This window comes from Dendrobates tinctorius, unplaced genomic scaffold (assembly GCF_039654945.1).
Source record: "Dendrobates tinctorius isolate UK_male_01 unplaced genomic scaffold, ASM3965494v1 ptg000017l, whole genome shotgun sequence".
NCBI lineage: Eukaryota > Metazoa > Chordata > Amphibia > Anura > Dendrobatidae > Dendrobates > Dendrobates tinctorius.
Genome location: NW_027361685.1, coordinates 6,827,815 through 6,848,024, shown reverse-complemented (window position 1 = coordinate 6,848,024; position 20,210 = coordinate 6,827,815). Strand labels below are relative to the sequence as shown.

Below are 20,210 nucleotides of genomic sequence, written 5' to 3'. Positions count from 1 at the left end.
TATAAAATAAGCTCCCGGTGGGTACACTCTGATCATGCAACATACGAGGGAGACGATATACAGAAACAGGATGGATATATCCAGCAGGACAGCATGTAACATAAAAGGACAAAAGGCAGCAATAGCTACAGAAATAAAGCACTAAGCTGGAAGTCATGCGTTTTGACACCTGTGGATTCTTATAATGGAGCAGGTGTAAAACGCTGCGGAATCTGCACAAAGAATTAACATGCTGCAGAAATGAACCCTCAGCGTTTATGCTGCGGATTTTCTGCACCATGTGCACAGCGTTTTTTCTTTTACATTGACTATAATGGTACTGTACAATGCAGGAGAATCTGCTGCGGATCCGCAGTAGAATCCACAACGTGTGCACTGACCCTTACAATAAGATGCTTCAGATTGAAGATAGAGGAGGGAGGGGTTTGGGTGTGTTTTGGAGTGGGTGTGCTAGGTGCTGGCTTACAGGCCAGTGCAATGCATCATGGAACATGTAGTATTAGAGCACAGTAAGTCGGGAGAAAGAAAGTTGTCGATTAACCCCATGAGAGCTGCAGCCAGCACTGAAAATGTGCTACTAGAGCATGATGAAAGGTAATATTGCTAAAATAAACATAGTGGATGTTTTTAGTGGCACATAATAACAAGATTTATGAAAAAAAAAAGTTATAGTAGTGGGCAACTTCTTTAAGTAGAAATGTTCAAAAATATAAAACTCAAGGATATTTTATTAAAGAAACTTGTTTTTATCTTAGCAGATGACTGTACCAGGAGATCAAATGGACAGCTGACATCTTCAGTTTTTAAATCTGATGATCTTGAGATCCTACAAGATACAACTGAAGTGAATGCCATTACTCCAGATATATCATTATCCATTCACAGCAAAGATCTGTCATCTGGTCCTATGAAACAGGTCCCATCTTCTGATTCATTACTGACTGCTAAGGAAAATCAAAGTCACAAAAGAGGCAATAAAAAACAAACTGCTTCTAAAGCAAAGAAGTCATTTTCCTGTTCAGAATGTGGGAAATATTTTAACCAGAAATCAAATTTGGTTAATCACCATAGAACTCACACAGGGGAGAAGCCTTTTTCCTGTTCAGATTGTGGGAAATGTTTTAACCAGAAATCAAATTTGGTTAATCACCATAGAACTCACACGGGGGAGAAGCCTTTTTCCTGTTCAGATTGTGGGAAATGTTTTAACCAGAAATCAAATTTGGTTAATCACCATAGAACTCACATGAGGGAGAAGCCTTTTTCCTATTCAGATAGTAGGAAATGTTTTAACCAGAAATCACATTTTGTTAAACACCAGAGAACTCACACAGGGGAGAGGACTTTTTCCTGTTCAGAATGTGGGAAATGTTTTAACCAGAAATCAAATTTGGTTAAACACCATAGAACTCACACAGGGGAGAAACCTTTTCCCTGTTCAGATTGTGGGAAATGTTTTAACCAGAAATCACATTTTGTTAAACACCAGAGAACTCACACAGGGGAGAAGACTTTTTCCTGTTCAGAATGTGGGAAATGTTTTGCAGATAAATCAAATTTTGTTACTCACCATAGAACTCACACAGGGGAGAAGCCTTTTTCCTGTTCAGAATGTGGGAAATGTTTTAACCAGAAATCACATTTGGTTGATCACCAGAGAACTCACACAGGAGAGAAGCATTTTTCATGTTCAGAATGTGGGAAATGTTTTGCACGTAAATCACTGCTTGTTACTCATCAGAGAACTCACACAGGGGAGAAGCCTTTTTCATGTTCAGATTGTGGGAAATGTTTTAACCAGAAAGGGAATCTTGATGAACACCAAAGAACTCACACAGGGGATAAGCCTTTTTCATGTTCAGAATGTGGGAAATGTTTTAACCGGAAAAGGGATCTTGTAAAGCACCAAAGATCTCACACAGGAGGGAAGCCTTTTTGATGTTCAGAATGTGGGAAATTCTTTACTCAGAATTCAAGTCTTGTTACACATGAGAGAATTCACACAGCAGAGAAGCCATATTCATGTTAAGAATGTGTGAAATGTTTTAAATGGGAAATAGATCTTGAACGCCATCAAAGAACGCGCACATGGGGAGAAGCCTTTTCTCCTGTTCAGAATGTGGGAAATGTTTTAACTCGAAAGCAATTCTTGTTAGACATCAGAGAACTCACACAGAGGAGAAGCTATTTTCATTTTCTTAATGTGGGAAATATTTTACTTGGAAATCAACTGTTAATAAACATCAGAGATGTCACATAGGGGAGAAGCCTTTTTTATGTTCATAATGTTGGAATAGTTTTAACCAAAATAGAATCTTCTTAAATGGGTTGTCTCTTGTCATTCCTCATGTTTGCTGATAAAAGTAAACTTTATTAATTCCAAATGTAAAACTATACCCATAATTCACCCCTGAAGGTTAGTCAATGGGTGACTAATAGAAAAAACATGTACCCAAAGTTCAGTGGGTGAGATGATGTATACACACTCACTGTCCAAGCCTCTCATTTCTACGGGTTTCATCGTCCTCACCAAAGGCGACTCATCAGGAGACTATTTAATATTGACCTATATTCAAATGAGACTAGACAAAAAAAACTAAAATCATGTATCATGTTATCTGAAACAGTGAGAAAACTAGCCACTAGAGTTGAGCGACTTTTGGTTTTTTAGGGTCGCGTTTCGTTTCGTGAAACCCGACTTTTCCAAAAGTCGGGTCGAGCAAGATCGTCCGATTATAGGGAAAAGTCGGGGTCGTCCCGAAACACGAAACCCAATGTAAGTCAATGGGGAATAAAAGTCGGCAGTGAGAGGAGGACAGGAAACACACGTACAGTGCCCATTTGAATGCCAAAAGCATCAATTCTTCTTACTTAAGCTTGTCAACCTTAATTAACTTCATAATACAAGTTACGCACTGAAAAATGGGGGTTATTTGGCTAAAGTTGTGGGGGGGGAGGGCTGGCTGCAGGTTTTCATGTGCCATGGGCGAAAGAGCGCCCCTTTAACACATACCACAACTCATCATGCTCCGATACGGCAGATAAATAGCGGTATAGTACAATGAAAAATACCTCACTTTTTACATCTCATGACGAGGCCCATCTATTTCTCCATACAGAATCATTGGTCCCATATAATGTTTGAAACAGTATATGATGAGCTCCACATAATGCTACAGTATATGTTGGTCCCCATGGATGAAGCTCCACTGTCTTATGGGCCCAAATAATGCTCCAAACATAATGGGCCCCATTTCTAATGCTCTAGTGTATAATGGGCCCTGTAAATGCTGCTCCAGTGTCTGATGTCCACCTTTGGAATGTTCCAGTGTATGGTGGGCCCCATCTATCATTCTCCAGAGTATAGTGCTCCCCAAAAATTGCTGTCCCAACATTGAAAACAATCAAATAAGTCTCCTCGCTAGGGAATCCCTGTACTTGTCTGGACAGGTGCTGTAGCTTGCTTAACAGCTCGCCAGCCATTCTCACGCCCAGTATGGATTGCACGTGATTGCACAAAGGTTAGAAAGGGTACCGTATCCCTGGATAACATGTATGGATAGCGTACACATTCAAAATATATGTCTCAGGAGGCAGGCTCAGACGGTGTTAGGCCCAGTATGGATTGCACGTGATTGCACAAAGGTTAGAAAGGGTACCGTATCCCTGGATAACATGTATGGATAGCGTACATATTCAAAATATATGTCTATACAGCATGAGGCAGGCTCAGACGGTGTTAGGCCCAGTATGGATTGCACATGATTGCACAAAGGTTAGAAAGGGTACCGTATCCCTGGATAACATGTATGGATAGCGTACACATTCAAAATATATGTCTATACAGCATGAGGCAGGCTCAGACGGTGTTAGGCCCAGTATGGATTGCACGTGATTGCACAAAGGTTAGAAAGGGTACCGTATCCCCGGATAACATGTATGGATAGCGTACACATTCAAAATATATGTCTATACAGCATGAGGCAGGCTCAGACGGTGTTAGGCCCAGTATGGATTGCACGTGATTGCACAAAGGTTAGAAAGGGTACCGTATCCCCGGATAACATGTATGGATAGCGTACACATTCAAAATATATGTCTATACAGCATGAGGCAGGCTCAGACGGTGTTAGGCCCAGTATGGATTGCACGTGATTGCACAAAGGTTAGAAAGGGTACCGTATCCCTGGATAACATGTATGGATAGCGTACACATTCAAAATATATGTCTATACAGCATGAGGCAGGCTCAGACGGTGTTAGGCCCAGTATGGATTGCACGTGATTGCACAAAGGTTAGAAAGGGTACCGTATCCCCGGATAACATGTATGGATAGCGTACACATTCAAAATATATGTCTATACAGCATGAGGCAGGCTCAGACGGTGTTAGGCCCAGTATGGATTGCACGTGATTGCACAAAGGTTAGAAAGGGTACCGTATCCCTGGATAACATGTATGGATAGCGTACACATTCAAAATATATGTCTATACAGCATGAGGCAGGCTCAGACGGTGTTAGGCCCAGTATGGATTGCACCTGATTGCACAAAGGTTAGAAAGGGTACCGTATCCCCGGATAACATGTATGGATAGCGTACACATTCAAAATATATGTCTATACAGCATGAGGCAGGCTCATACGGTGTTAGGCCCAGTATGGATTGCACGTGATTGCACAAAGGTTAGAAAGGGTACCGTATCCCTGGATAACATGTATGGATAGCGTACACATTCAAAATATATGTCTATACAGCATGAGGCAGGCTCATACGGTGTTAGGCCCAGTATGGATTGCACGTGATTGCACAAAGGTTAGAAAGGGTACCGTATCCCCGGATAACATGTATGGATAGCATACACATTCAAAATATATGTCTATACAGCATGAGGCAGGCTCAGACGGTGTTAGGCCCAGTATGGATTGCACGTGATTGCACAAAGGTTAGAAAGGGTACCGTATCCCCCGATAACATGTATGGATAGCGTACACATTCAAAATATATGTCTATACAGCATGAGGCAGGCTCAGACGGTGTTAGGCCCAGTATGGATTGCACGTGATTGCACAAAGGTTAGAAAGGGTACCGTATCCCTGGATAACATGTATGGATAGCGTACACATTCAAAATATATGTCTATACAGCATGAGGCAGGCTCAGACGGTGTTAGGCCCAGTATGGATTGCACGTGATTGCACAAAGGTTAGAAAGGGTACCGTATCCCTGGATAACATGTATGGATAGCGTACACATTCAAAATATATGTCTATACAGCATGAGGCAGGCTCAGACGGTGTTAGGCCCAGTATGGATTGCACGTGATTGCACAAAGGTTAGAAAGGGTACCGTATCCCCGGATAACATGTATGGATAGCGTACACATTCAAAATATATGTCTATACAGCATGAGGCAGGCTCAGACGGTGTTAGGCCCAGTATGGATTGCACGTGATTGCACAAAGGTTAGAAAGGGTACCGTATCCCCGGATAACATGTATGGATAGCGTACACATTCAAAATATATGTCTATACAGCATGAGGCAGGCTCAGACGGTGTTAGGCCCAGTATGGATTGCACGTGATTGCACAAAGGTTAGAAAGGGTACCGTATCCCTGGATAACATGTATGGATAGCGTACACATTCAAAATATATGTCTATACAGCATGAGGCAGGCTCAGACGGTGTTAGGCCCAGTATGGATTGCACGTGATTGCACAAAGGTTAGAAAGGGTACCGTATCCCCGGATAACATGTATGGATAGCGTACACATTCAAAATATATGTCTATACAGCATGAGGCAGGCTCAGACGGTGTTAGGCCCAGTATGGATTGCACGTGATTGCACAAAGGTTAGAAAGGGTACCGTATCCCCGGATAACATGTATGGATAGCATACACATTCAAAATATATGTCTATACAGCATGAGGCAGGCTCAGACGGTGTTAGGCCCAGTATGGATTGCACGTGATTGCACAAAGGTTAGAAAGGGTACCGTATCCCCGGATAACATGTATGGATAGCGTACACATTCAAAATATATGTCTATACAGCATGAGGCAGGCTCAGACGGTGTTAGGCCCAGTATGGATTGCACGTGATTGCACAAAGGTTAGAAAGGGTACCGTATCCCTGGATAACATGTATGGATAGCGTACACATTCAAAATATATGTCTATACAGCATGAGGCAGGCTCAGACGGTGTTAGGCCCAGTATGGATTGCACGTGATTGCACAAAGGTTAGAAAGGGTACCGTATCCCTGGATAACATGTATGGATAGCGTACACATTCAAAATATATGTCCATACAGCATGAGGCAGGCTCAGACGGTGTTAGGCCCAGTATGGATTGCACGTGATTGCACAAAGGTTAGAAAGGGTACCGTATCCCTGGATAACATGTATGGATAGCGTACACATTCAAAATATATGTCTCAGGAGGCAGGCTCAGACGGTGTTAGGCCCAGTATGGATTTGACGGCCCAGATTACACAGCGGAGAGGCAGGGAGAGGTAAAGATTGCAAATGCTGGGGCCCTGCCCAAGCAAGGGGGGCCCACTCGTGGGCGTCGGTACTGGCACTGGGCCCCTCATAGTACAGCGGTGTGTCTGACGGCGGGTGTGCACCACCACCGTCAGAGACACTTGATTGCACTATGAGGGACCCTGTGCCAGTGCCCGCGCCCAAGAGTCGGCCTACCCACCTGTCCAGGGCAACGGCACTCGCACGGTGTCGTGCGCTAGGTGTTGACCCCAGCCATGGGGGGGGAGGCAGCACAGTTAGGGAGTTTTAGAAAGTGGCATATGTTGATGTTGGACATTCAGCTGATGCAAAAGGCGAAATAAGTGAAGTACCAGGAAGAGGTGGACCAAAGCAAGCCATTTTTCTGTCACCCTATGTGTCATCAGGGGAAGGTGGGACAAAATCCTTGGAAACCCATGCGTGGTTCATTTTAATGAAGGTTAGATCATCCACATTTTGGGTTGACAGACGGGTCCTTTTTTCTGTCAGGATTGATCCAGCTGCACTGAAGACTCTTTCCGATAGCACACTTGCAGCTGGGCAAGCGAGCTCCTGTAAGGCATATTGGGCCAATTCAGGCCAGGTGTCCAGTTTAGCGGCCCAATAGTCAAAGGGGAATGACCTGTGTGGGAGAACATCGATATGGGAGGAAAAGTAGTTTGTAACCATAGTTGACAACTGCTGTCTCCTGTCACTTTCCATCGATGCAGTATTACCAGTTGTGTGAGCGGTATTTGAAAAATCAGTCCACAACATTGTCATGAAACCCCTGTCTCCAACGCCACTTCGGCTGTGTGCACCACGAACACCTCTGCCAAGCTGCCCCCGGCCCGTACGGCTCGTGTGAGAACCATCACCGCTGCTGTGTGCTGGGAATGCCTCAAGCAACCGATTTACCAGAGTTGCTTGTTTATTAGCCAATATTAGGTCAAGGTTCTCCTGTGGCATGATGTTTTGTAATTTGCCTCTATGGCGTGGATCCAGGATGCTGGCCAACCAGTAGTCGTCATCGTTCATCATTTTGGCAATGCGGGGGTCCCTTTTTAGGATCCGCAAGGCATAATCTGACATGTGGGCCAATGTTCCCGGTGTCAATGATGCACTGCGAGTGCTGGGTGGAGGAGCACTTTCTGGCAAATCCACATCCCTCCAGTCACGCACAAACCCTGTACCAGACCTTGCCACGCCAACATTTTCACTTGCCCCACGAGATGCATCCTCCTCCCCTAAGTAATCATCCCCATCATCCTCCTCCTCCTCCTCTTCTTCCTCCACCTCGTCCAGGAGAGGTCCCTGAGCAGACAATGGCTGAATGTCATCAAGGATTCCCTCCTCCTCTTCCTCCTCATCAACATTGGCTGCAGACGCCTGCTCCTTAAGGTGCGTCAAAGTTTGCATGAGCAGACGCATAAGTGGGATGCTCATGCTTAGGATGGCGTCGTCTGCGCTTACCAGCCATGTGCATTCCTCAAAACACTGAAGGACTTTACAAAGGTCTTTCAGCTTCGACCACTGCACGCCTGTCAACTCCATGTCTGCTCTCAAAGTGCCTGGCCGTGTATCCTCCCACAAATGCATTATGGCCTGCCTCTGCTCGCACAGCCGCTCCACCATGTGCAGGGTGGAGTTCCACCTTGTTGCAATGTCGATAATGAGGCGGTGGTTGGGAAGGTGGAGCAATCGCTGCAGCTTCTGCATACGAACGGAGTGTACAGGCGACCGGCGGATGTGCGCGCACAGTCTTCGCACCTTCTGGAGCAGGGCTGTTAACTCCGGATAATTTTTGAGGAAGCACTGCACCACCAGGTTCAAGGTGTGAGCCAAGCAAGGTATGTGGCTGAGTTTTGAAAGGGCTATGGCTGCCACAAAATTACGGCCGTTATCACTAACTACCTTGCCTGCCTCAAGATGTACACTGCTCAGCCATGACTCAGTTTGTCGCTTCAAGTACTCGGCCAGCACCTCGGCGGTGTGTCTGTCGCCCAAACACATCATCTGCAACACAGCCTGCTGCCGCTTTCCACTAGCTGCTCGATAGGGGGACACATCGTGTGCAACATTGGCAGCTGCAGATGGAGTGCTCGTACGACTGCGCTCTGTGTCCGAGCTTTCGCTTCTGGAGGAGGAGGAGGAGGAGGAGGGTCGAACGCCTACAGCCAACTGTTTCCTATACCGTGGGCTAGGCAGCACTGTCCCACCACCGCTGTCCCCTGTGGACCCTGCATCCACCACATTAACCCAGTGCACAGTGATGGACACGTAACGGCCCTGGCCATGCCGACTGGACCATGCATCAGTTGTGAGGTGCACCTTTCCGCTCACTGACTGCTTGAGTGCATGGACAATGCGGTCTTTCACATGATGGTGGAGGGCTGGGATGGCTTTGCGAGAGAAGAAGTGGCGACTGGGTAGGTCATAGCGTGGTACTGCATAGGCCATGAGTTCGCGGAAAGCTGCGCTTTCCACCAACCGAAAGGGCATCATCTCAAACGAGATTAGTTTGGCAATGTGGGCGTTCAAACCCAGTGTACGCGGATGAGAGACTGAGTACTTTCTTTACCTACTCATAGTGTCTGGGAGGGTGAGCTGGACTTGAGAGCTGCATATGGTGGAAGTAGCGGTGGACAGGGCGGACTGAGAGAGGGTTGATGATGGTGATGGAGTTGGTGTTCTTTCTGATGGCCTAGAATCAGTCTTTCGTTGATATAACAGTGGGATTCCCTGACTGCTGTGGTCTTGCAACGACACCTCAACATTTGCTGCTGTGCTAACCGGTGGGCTTACAGTGGGGGAAACAATGTAGCGTTGCTGACTACCTTCGTTGTGATCAGTTGCACATGTGGCACTTGAGGTTTGGTGTTGTGTCCACGCTTGCAAGTGCATGCTGGTTAAATGTCTAAGCATGCAACTGGTATTCAAATTTTTCAGATTTTTCCCTCGGCTAAAGGTCTTTGCGCACTTCTTACAGATAACCTTGGCCTGATCATGAGGATTTTGTTCAAAAAAGTGCCACACTGCACTCTTCCTACTTTGGCAGACATTTTGCGGCCTAGCACGATGTGATCTTTTGACCCTCTGGACAAGCTGTCCAGCAACTCTTTTGATGTTTGGAACCTGTCTTCGGAGTGCTCCGGGCCTGCCAGATAACAGCTGTTGCGATGTCGATGTCTGCTGTGGATGCTCCTCATCTGAGCTATTGGAAGCAGCACCCTCTTCCCCCAATGGATGCCAATCTGGGTCAACAACTGGGTCATCCATCACCTCCTCTTCTATGTCATGTGCACCTTCCTCTGTGTCACCGTGTATGGTGGTATAGTGTGCGGGAAGGGGCACCTGAGTCTCATCAGGGTCAGAATCTGGCTCTGTACACTGCGAGGACAATGTAGTGCTCTGAGTGAATGTACCAGCAGAATCATCCATCAGCGGCTGTGCATCAGTGCACTCCATGTCAGATTCATCTTGGCCTGGGTAATTCACCATTTCACTTGATAATCCAGGCATGGTATGTGAAAACAGCTCCATGGAGTAATCAGTAGTATGGCCTGCGTCATCCTTCAATCTTGGTTGGGGTGAAGGACACAAGGAAAGGTGTGGTTCATGAACATGAGCCTCCAATGACGACTCAGTGCTTTTACTTTTTACAACTGAAGAAGAGGAGGCGATAGAGCTGGAGGCTGAGTCAGCAATGTAAGACAAAACTTTTTCCTGATGCTCTGGCTTTAAAAGCAGTTTGCCAACTCCTAGAAAACTAAGCGTTCGAGGCCTTATGTAGCCAGACGATGATGCAGGGTCAGCACCTCCTGCACTCGGTCCTATTTTGCTCTTGCCACTACGATCAGATCCACCACCAACACCATCATTACCAGCTGCCAACCCCCGCCCAATTCCACGGCCTCTTCCACCAGCCTTCCTCATTTTTGGTAGAAATGTAGACAAAATCCAACAAACTATATAGTAATGTAAAACAAGGTACAAGGTGTCTATAGGACAGGGGAGATTTAGAATTTCTGCACACACTTGTGGACAGTGGACACTTTTGGATTGTGTGAGGCCCACTGATATCTGAGCGCTATGTGACAGGCTCGATGGCACAGCTGCCTGTGACAAAAGTGACGAGAGGATAATGGAGATTTTGAATCTCTGCGCACACTTTTGGACACTGGACACTTGTGGATTGTGTGAGGCCCACTGATATCTGAGCGCTATGTGACAGGCTCGATGGCACAGCTGCCTGTGACCAAAGTGACGAGAGGATAATGGAGATTTTGAATCTCTGCGCACACTTTTGGACACTGGACACTTGTGGATTGTGTGAGGCCCACTGATATCTGAGCGCTATGTGACAGGCTCGATTGCACAGCTGCCTGTGACCAAAGTGACGAGAGGATAATGGAGATTTTGAATCTCTGCGCACACTTTTGGACACTGGACACTTGTGGATTGTGTGAGGCCCACTGATATCTGAGCGCTATGTGACAGGCTCGATGGCACAGCTGCCTGTGACAAAAGTGACGAGAGGATAATGGAGATTTTGAATCTCTGCGCACACTTTTGGACACTGGACACTTGTGGATTGTGTGAGGCCCACTGATATCTGAGCGCTATGTGACAGGCTCGATGGCACAGCTGCCTGTGACAAAAGTGACGAGAGGATAATGGAGATTTTGAATCTCTGCGCACACTTTTGGACACTGGACACTTGTGGATTGTGTGAGGCCCACTGATATCTGAGCTCTATGTGACAGGCTCGATGGCACAGCTGCCTGTGACAAAAGTGACGAGAGGATAATGGAGATTTTGAATCTCTGCGCACACTTTTGGACACTGGACACTTGTGGATTGTGTGAGGCCCACTGATATCTGAGCGCTATGTGACAGGCTCGATGGCACAGCTGCCTGTGACAAAAGTGACGAGAGGATAATGGAGATTTTGAATCTCTGCGCACACTTTTGGACACTGGACAATTGTGGATTGTGTGAGGCCCACTGATATCTGAGCGCTATGTGACAGGCTCGATGGCACAGCTGCCTGTGACAAAAGTGACGAGAGGATAATGGAGATTTTGAATCTCTGCGCACACTTTTGGACACTGGACACTTGTGGATTGTGTGAGGCCCACTGATATCTGAGCGCTATGTGACAGGCTCGATGGCACAGCTGCCTGTGACCAAAGTGACGAGAGGATAATGGAGATTTTGAATCTCTGCGCACACTTTTGGACACTGGACACTTGTGGATTGTGTGAGGCCCACTGATATCTGAGCGCTATGTGACACGCTCGATGGCACAGCTGCCTGTGACCAAAGTGACGAGAGGATAATGGAGATTTTGAATCTCTGCGCACACTTTTGGACACTGGACACTTGTGGATTGTGTGAGGCCCACTGATATCTGAGCGCTATGTGACAGGCTCGATGGCACAGCTGCCTGTGACAAAAGTGACGAGAGGATAATGGAGATTTTGAATCTCTGCGCACACTTTTGGACACTGGACACTTGTGGATTGTGTGAGGCCCACTGATATCTGAGCGCTATGTGACAGGCTCGATGGCACAGCTGCCTGTGACCAAAGTGACGAGAGGATAATGGAGATTTTGAATCTCTGCGCACCCTTTTGGACACTGGACGCTTGTGGATTGTGTGAGGCCCACTGATATCTGAGCGCTATGTGACAGGCTCGATGGCACAGCTGCCTGTGACCAAAGTGACGAGAGGATAATGGAGATTTTGAATCTCTGCGCACACTTTTGGACACTGGACACTTGTGGATTGTGTGAGGCCCACTGATATCTGAGCGCTATGTGACAGGCTCGATGGCACAGCTGCCTGTGACAAAAGTGACGAGAGGATAATGGAGATTTTGAATCTCTGCGCACACTTTTGGACACTGGACACTTGTGGATTGTGTGAGGCCCACTGATATCTGAGCGCTATGTGACAGGCTCGATGGCACAGCTGCCTGTGACAAAAGTGACGAGAGGATAATGGAGATTTTGAATCTCTGCGCGCACTTTTGGACACTGGACACTTGTGGATTGTGTGAGGCCCACTGATATCTGAGCGCTATGTGACAGGCTCGATGGCACAGCTGCCTGTGACAAAAGTGACGAGATGATAATGGAGATTTTGAATCTCTGCGCGCACTTTTGGACACTGGACACTTGTGGATTGTGTGAGGCCCACTGATATCTGAGCGCTATGTGACAGGCTCGATGGCACAGCTGCCTGTGACAAAAGTGACGAGAGGATAATGGAGATTTTGAATCTCTGCGCACACTTTTGGACACTGGACACTTGTGGATTGTGTGAGGCCCACTGATATCTGAGCGCTATGTGACAGGCTCGATGGCACAGCTGCCTGTGACAAAAGTGAGGAGAGGATAATGGAGATTTTGAATCTCTGCGCACACTTTTGGACACTGGACACTTATGGATTGTGTGAGGCCCACTGATATCTGAGCGCTATGTGACAGGCTCGATGGCACAGCTGCCTGTGACCAAAGTGATGAGAGGATAATGGAGATTTTGAATCTCTGCGCACACTTTTGGACACTGGACACTTGTGGATTGTGTGAGGCCCACTGATATCTGAGCGCTATGTGACAGGCTCGATGGCACAGCTGCCTGTGACCAAAGTGACGAGAGGATAATGGAGATTTTGAATCTCTGCGCACACTTTTGGACACTGGACACTTGTGGATTGTGTGAGGCCCACTGATATCTGAGCGCTATGTGACAGGCTCGATGGCACAGCTGCCTGTGACAAAAGTGACGAGAGGATAATGGAGATTTTGAATCTCTGCGCACACTTTTGGACACTGGACACTTGTGGATTGTGTGAGGCCCACTGATATCTGAGCGCTATGTGACAGGCTCGATGGCACAGCTGCCTGTGACAAAAGTGACGAGAGGATAATGGAGATTTTGAATCTCTGCGCACACTTTTGGACACTGGACACTTGTGGATTGTGTGAGGCCCACTGATATCTGAGCGCTATGTGACAGGCTCGATGGCACAGCTGCCTGTGACCAAAGTGACGAGAGGATAATGGAGATTTTGAATCTCTGCGCACACTTTTGGACACTGGACACTTGTGGATTGTGTGAGGCCCACTGATATCTGAGCGCTATGTGACAGGCTCGATGGCACAGCTGTGACAAAAGTGACTAGAGGATAAGGGAGATTGGATTGCTTTTAAAAAAGCAGCTTGCGGAGCAGTGGGTAAACAGCAATGCCAGCGTGTCAGGAAGCCTTAAAAGGCAGCCCAACAACCAACACCACTGATACACCACTATATAGCCTCCCCTTGCACTGCACACACAGTGACTTGTGTGTTGTGTAGGCCAAATCGCTAGCAGCAGAAGCAGTTTTTTTGTCTTCTTCCCTGCCTAACGCTCTCCCTACAGAATCAGCAGCAACCTCTCCCTATACTAAGATCGGCAGAAGTAAGATGGCGGTCGGCGTGCACGCCCTTTTATACCCCCTGTGACGCCCACCAAAGCAAGCCAATCACTTGCATGCCCTTCTGAAAGATGGTGGTGACCCGTGCCTAGGTCATCACGTTGCCCACAGTGTCCGTGGATCCTGATTGGCTGAAAAAGAGCGCAAAACAAACTTTTGAAACGCGACTTTGGCGCGTAAGTCGCCGACCTCGTGGCCGACCTCATCCTAGGGTCGGGTTTCGTTTCATGAAACCCGACTTTGCCAAAAGTCGGCGACTTTTGAATTTTTTCGACCCGTTTCGCTCAACTCTACTAGCCACATATTGGCAGATCCCAGACCTCAAACTATATACTTGGTAAGTTTATAAGCCACTCCAGTGTCAGGAATAGATAGTGTGATGGTGTGATATGTTATGTGGATGTCATTTTTTGTATATTCCTATTTTTAACAATTCCAGTTATTTTCATAGTGTTTTTCTTATTACATTGTAAGCCTACAGCCTCACTGTATCTGTCTCTTGATGACCCCCTGTAGTGCATTAATCCCTAAGGCCTTTTGTTCTCCTCTGGGAGGTAACTTGTTTGACTACCCCTGGACAAGGAAGGGGGTGGGGGAAAGAACAGCAGCTGGACAACAAGTCAGTTCCGGTAGAGACAAGATGGTGAAAAGGCTGCATTTCAGAGAGAAGGATCCATTATTATCCTCTGGTACTAGAGTGTTTTGGAATCTCATTTCCCTGGACATTTTATCCTGATACTGGACATCATTCTTATTCTGGACTATCTTATCCTTTGTGTGGTGGACTGAATATGGACCTTTTCGTATTTTTGCCTGAATAAAGGTCTTGGAATTGTTCACTCTTCGCTTGCTCTGTTGATCGTGTGATACCAGAGAAGGACCCCGTGACAACTGGTGGCAGCAGTGGGATCAACAGTGCGTCACCCAATGGAGAACCACCCACAGCGTGAGTACAGAAATTGCACTGTATGCAGTTTACAGGAGAGAGCCAGAGACCTGGGCCTGAACTACCAGGGACTGACTAAAAAGGCCTTAATCGATCTACTGGTGGGCGCTAGCCCGGCCACCTCCTCCCAGATGTCTGAAGGACGAGCACTGGAGACAGGGATCCCCATCCAGAAAAGCCAGTGGATGGTGTGGTATGAAGAAGAGATGGCGGTTCTGGGCCCCGGCGTCTCTCAGGAGTACAAGGAGGAGGCTGCCCGCCAGGCACAGCGGAGACAGGAAGCAATGGAGCTTGAAAAAGGGAGTAACGCAATGTGGAGTGTAACCCCAACAATCCGGGAGCCTGTACGGATCACCCGGACAGAGTTTAAGCCATTTGATGATGTTTCTGGAGATGTGGAGGGGTTCTTCAAAGACTTTGAGCAGCAGTGTGCTGTGATGGAGGTGCCCCCACTCTAGCTGGATGCGTTTGTTAGTGGGGCTCCTGAACGGAAGCATGGCGGAGGCTTACCGAACCATTGATGCACTGCGGAATCGGGATTATAACATTGTAAAGCGGACTATCCTGGATTACCATGCTATCACCCCAGACTCATATAGGGCCAAGTTCCGAGACCTCCCATGCACCACTGGAGGATCGTTTAGGATGTATGCACATAAGATGTCCGAGGCATGTCGGAGATGGCTGGAAGCAGAAAACGCCTTTACTGTGGAAGATGTTATACAGGCGTTCCTTATAGAACAATTTCTTGCCAAGTGCCCTGCAGAGGTACGGGAATGGGTCCGGGAGCGCACGCCATGTACCGTGGATAGAACTGCAGCCCTGGCCGATGAAGCCCTTACTATCCGTCCGCAATGGAGGAGGCTTCTGGACAATGAACCACGGCCTGCTCCCACGCCCCATCCCCCTCCAATTATATCTGCCCTTCCACCTAGTCGCAAGCCGATGACAATCACGCCTCACAATCCTAGGCCCCAACAGTTCCGACCACGACCTGGGGGTATCACGGAGAGGAGGTGTTATGGCTGTGGGCAACCTGGACATTTGCAGTCTGGCTGCCCCTCCAGGATTCGGAGGGAGCCCCATGCAGCCCCACCTCATCCAGTGCATCTTGTACATTCCACCACACCTGAGGAAGAGCTACCACCACCCCCACCAGAGTGGACCACCGACCACGGCACCATAGATACCCCTCCAGGAGTGTACGGACTCCGGCCTCTGTCCTTTAGCTACTCAGAGCAATGGCAACGCCACCTGCAGGATGTCTTTATTGATGGGTACAAAGTGTCAGGATTTAGAGACACGGGGGCATTCTTGACTATCGCTGACCCCCGTGTGGTTCGACCCGAGGCAATTTACCAGGGTCCGGGAATTCCCATTGTCCTGGCGGGCGGTGCCCGCAAATATATACAGCGAGCTTCTGTGCGTTTGGATTATGGTTGTGGAGAAAAACTGTGTTCGATTGGAGTTATGGGAGGACTTCCTGCAGATATCCTCCTTGGGAACGACATTGGGGAGTTACAGTGCCAATTTGTGGGAGCAGTCACCCGACTACAGGCCCTTCAAGCACTACGTCATCCGGACCCCATCGGGGAGCAACCACCACGAACCGCATCAGAGTCGGTAAGCAATACTTTCGCTGCTACTACATTGGGAGAGTCTTGGGACAGAGAGGAGTTTAGGAGAGAAATAGAGGGTGACACTACCTTAGCAGCCCTTAGGCGAAAGGCAGAAACTGGGCACATGGGAGATAATGGGGATAGCTTCACTCGAGAAAACGGACTGTATTATCGTGTAACAAAGGGCAGTGACCAGGGCAACCCTGACGCAACGACCAGGCAACTCATTGTCCCTCAGAAGTACAGGGCACAGCTACTTCAACTGGTCCATGACATCCCCTTGGCTGGGCATCAAGGGAGAAAAAGGACTGAAAAGAGACTCACCCAAAGTTTTTACTGGCCGGGCGTCTCGCAGTCGGTAGCCCATTATTGCCGCACCTGCGATGTGTGCCAGCGAATGCGGCATCCAGGAGCTCGACATAAGGTACCCCTGCAATCCCTGCCCATAATTGAGGAACCATTTCAACGTGTAGCCGTCGACATCATAGGTCCTCTGGCCCACCCCAGCAGGTCAGGGAAAAAATATATCCTGACCGTGGTGGATTATGCCACTAGGTATCCTGAAGCTGTGGCCCTGTCCAGTATTACAGCAGTAAAGGTAGCCGAGGCCCTTGTTACCATCTTTACCCGGGTAGGGTTTCCTAGTGAAATATTGTCGGATCAAGGCACTCAGTTCATGTCAGATCTGGTCCAGTCCCTATGGCATACCTGTGGTGTTCGAGCCATTCGCACCACCCCATACCACCCGCAGACCAACGGACTATGTGAACGCTTTAATGGAACCCTAAAAAATATGCTGAGGGCTTTTGTTGATGTTGAAAAAGACTGGGAAAAGTACCTGCCACATCTCCTCTTCGCCTATCGGGAGGTTCCCTAAGAGTCCACAGGTTTCTCTCCCTTCGAACTACTGTTTAGCCGGAAGGTCCGTGGGCCTCTCACTCTTCTGAAAGAACATTTGGAGGGAGACATCTCAGATACCGGAATGCCCATCATTCCCTATTTTCTAGAGCTCAGAGACCGTCTCGCCCAGCTAGCTAACTTCGCTAAAGAACATCAGCGAATGGCCCAGTCCAGACAAAAAACCTGGTATGACAGTAATGCCAGGAACCGGGAATTTATGGAAGTACAGCAAGTGCTCATGATTACTGCTTCCCCTTCCAACAAGCTTCAAGCAGTGTGGGAAGGCCCTTATCAGGTTGTCAAGAAAATTAATGACACTAACTATGTTATTGCCCTGGACTCTAGTGGTCGACGACAGAAAACCGTCCACATTAACATGCTGAAAGACTACCATGACCGATCTCTGCCTGTTCTAGCTGTCTGCCACCCCCTAGTGATACCGCCGATGACGAGTATCTCCCAGATCTCCTCCAGGTTGCCCAAGCGGGAGGATCACTGGAACAAGTGCCCCTGGGCTCCCATTTATCGGATATACAAAAGGACGATATTGTCGCCGTACTAAGGCCGAGGGCTGCTGCTTTCTCCTCAAAGCCGGGGAAGACTACTCTCACCAGTCACCATGTGGAAACCCCCGGACAACGCCCCATCCAGCAGGCTGCCTACCGGGTTCCAGAGGCTGTTCAAGGCATGATAAAGAACGAACTGGAGGAGATGAAACAACTGGGAGTTATTCAGCCATCTCACAGTTCTTGGGCCTCTCCTGTCGTCCTGGTCCCCAAGAAGGATGGTACAACACGATTCTGCGTTGATTACAGACGACTAAATGATGCCACCAGGAGTGATGCTTATCCCATGCCCAGGATTGATGATCTATTGGATCGTCTGGCAAGTGCCCAATTTGTGACCACATTAGACTTGAGCAAGGGGTACTGGCAGATACCCCTAACGGAGCACGCTCGGGAGCGCTCAGCCTTCATTACTCCATTTGGGCTTTATGAGTTCCTGGGAATGCCCTTTGGGATGAAAACTGCCCCCGCTACTTTCCAGAGACTGGTGGATCGACTGTTACAACAATGTCAGGACTTTGCCTGTGCTTACTTAGACGACATCGCCATTTTTAGCACAACCTGGGAGGAACATCTTAAACACTTGGGCATAGTGCTGGACTGTATCCTTACTGCAGGACTGACCATTTGCCCTGATAAGTGCCAAATAGGGATGGCTGAGGTGCAGTACCTCGGGCATAGAGTAGGGGGTGGGACACTAAGGCCAGAGCCTGCCAAGGTGGAAGCCATTAGCAACTGGTGTAGACCCCAGACTAAAAAGCAGGTACTTGCATTTTTAGGAACTGCTGGTTACTATCACAAATTTGTTTCTAACTTCAGCACCTTGGCCAAGCCCCTAACCGACCTGACCCGCAAGAACATGCCTAGGAATGTGACATGGACGCCTGCATGCGAGGATGCCTTTTCAGCGTTAAAGACTGCCCTCGTCACTGCTCCTGTCTTGGCTGCCCCGGATTATAAACGCAGGTTCCTCGTGCACACAGATGCATCCACCTTTGGGATTGGGGCAGTACTTAGCCAAGTGAACGCCGCCGGAGAAGAACATCCTGTTGCTTTTGCCAGTCGGAAACTACTGGATCGGGAAGTTGCCTATGCTACTATTGAAAAGGGGTGCCTTGCCATCGTATTGGCGCTAAAAAAAATTGCAGCCCTACTTGTATGGCAGAGACTTTACGATTGTTACAGACCACAACCCCCTCACATGGCTGAATCGCGTATCAGGGGACAATGGAAGATTGCTGCGGTGGAGCTTGTCCTTACAACCCTACAGCTTCTCCATCCAATACAAGCGAGGAAGCCAACACCAGAGCGCCGATGGACTGTCTCGACAAGAAGAACCATAGGCTCCCCAGGCCGACCTACCCCTGCCACTGTACAAGGAACTACAAATAACTGAGCAATGTGGACTAAAGTGAGCAGGCCAGAGGTCTGTGTAGACCTCATGGCGTGCTCACTTATTATGGGGGGGGAGAGGTTGTGATGGTGTGATATGTTATGTGGATGTCATTTTTTGTATATTCCTATTTTTAACAATTCCAGTTATTTTCATAGAGTTTTTCTTATTACATTGTAAGCCTACAGCCTCACTGTATCTGTCTCTTGATGACCCCCTGTAGTGCATTAATCCCTAAGGCCTTTTGTTCTCCTCTGGGAGGTAACTTGTTTGACTACCCCTGGACAAGGAAGGGGGTGGGGGAAAGAACAGCAGCTGGACAAGTCAGTTCCGGTAGAGACAAGATGGTGAAAAGGCTGCATTTCAGAGAGAAGGATCCATTATTATCCTCTGGTGCTAGAGTGTTTTGGAATCTCGTTTCCCTGGACATTTTATCCGGATACTGGACTGCATTCTTAATCTGGACTATCTTATCCTTTGTGTGGTGGACTGAATATGGACCTTTTCGTATTTTTGCCTGAATAAAGGTCTTGGAATTGTTCACTCTTCGCTTGCTCTGTTGATCGTGTGATACCAGAGAAGGACCCCGTGACAGATAGTATGTGATAATACAGTATAATTCTTGTGTTTTTCTCCTATAGGGACTGCCCTAGTTGGGTAATGTAACAGCTGTTAATTAGTAGTGCAGACAAGTTGTCCTAGACTATACTCAGCTTTCAGACGGACCAAAATGTACCACTCAGGGAAAATTCACCTGCTCCAAAGATCATTAGCAGCTTCTAACTAATGGCCATG

General features: G+C 47.9%; 1 protein-coding gene across 1 annotated transcript in view; it reads left to right on the top strand.

Annotated features, from left to right (window-relative positions):
* LOC141082419 (uncharacterized) overlaps window positions 1-2,329 on the top strand; it is a 28,318-nt gene extending 25,989 nt beyond the window's left edge. Inside the window, exon 4 of the mRNA XM_073566360.1 lies at window positions 759-2,329. Within this exon, the coding sequence (XP_073422461.1) occupies window positions 759-1,939 (1,181 nt within the window). The 3' untranslated portion in view covers window positions 1,940-2,329. The remainder of the gene's footprint in view (window positions 1-758) is intronic.
* Window positions 2,330-20,210: the final 17,881 nt, after the last annotated feature.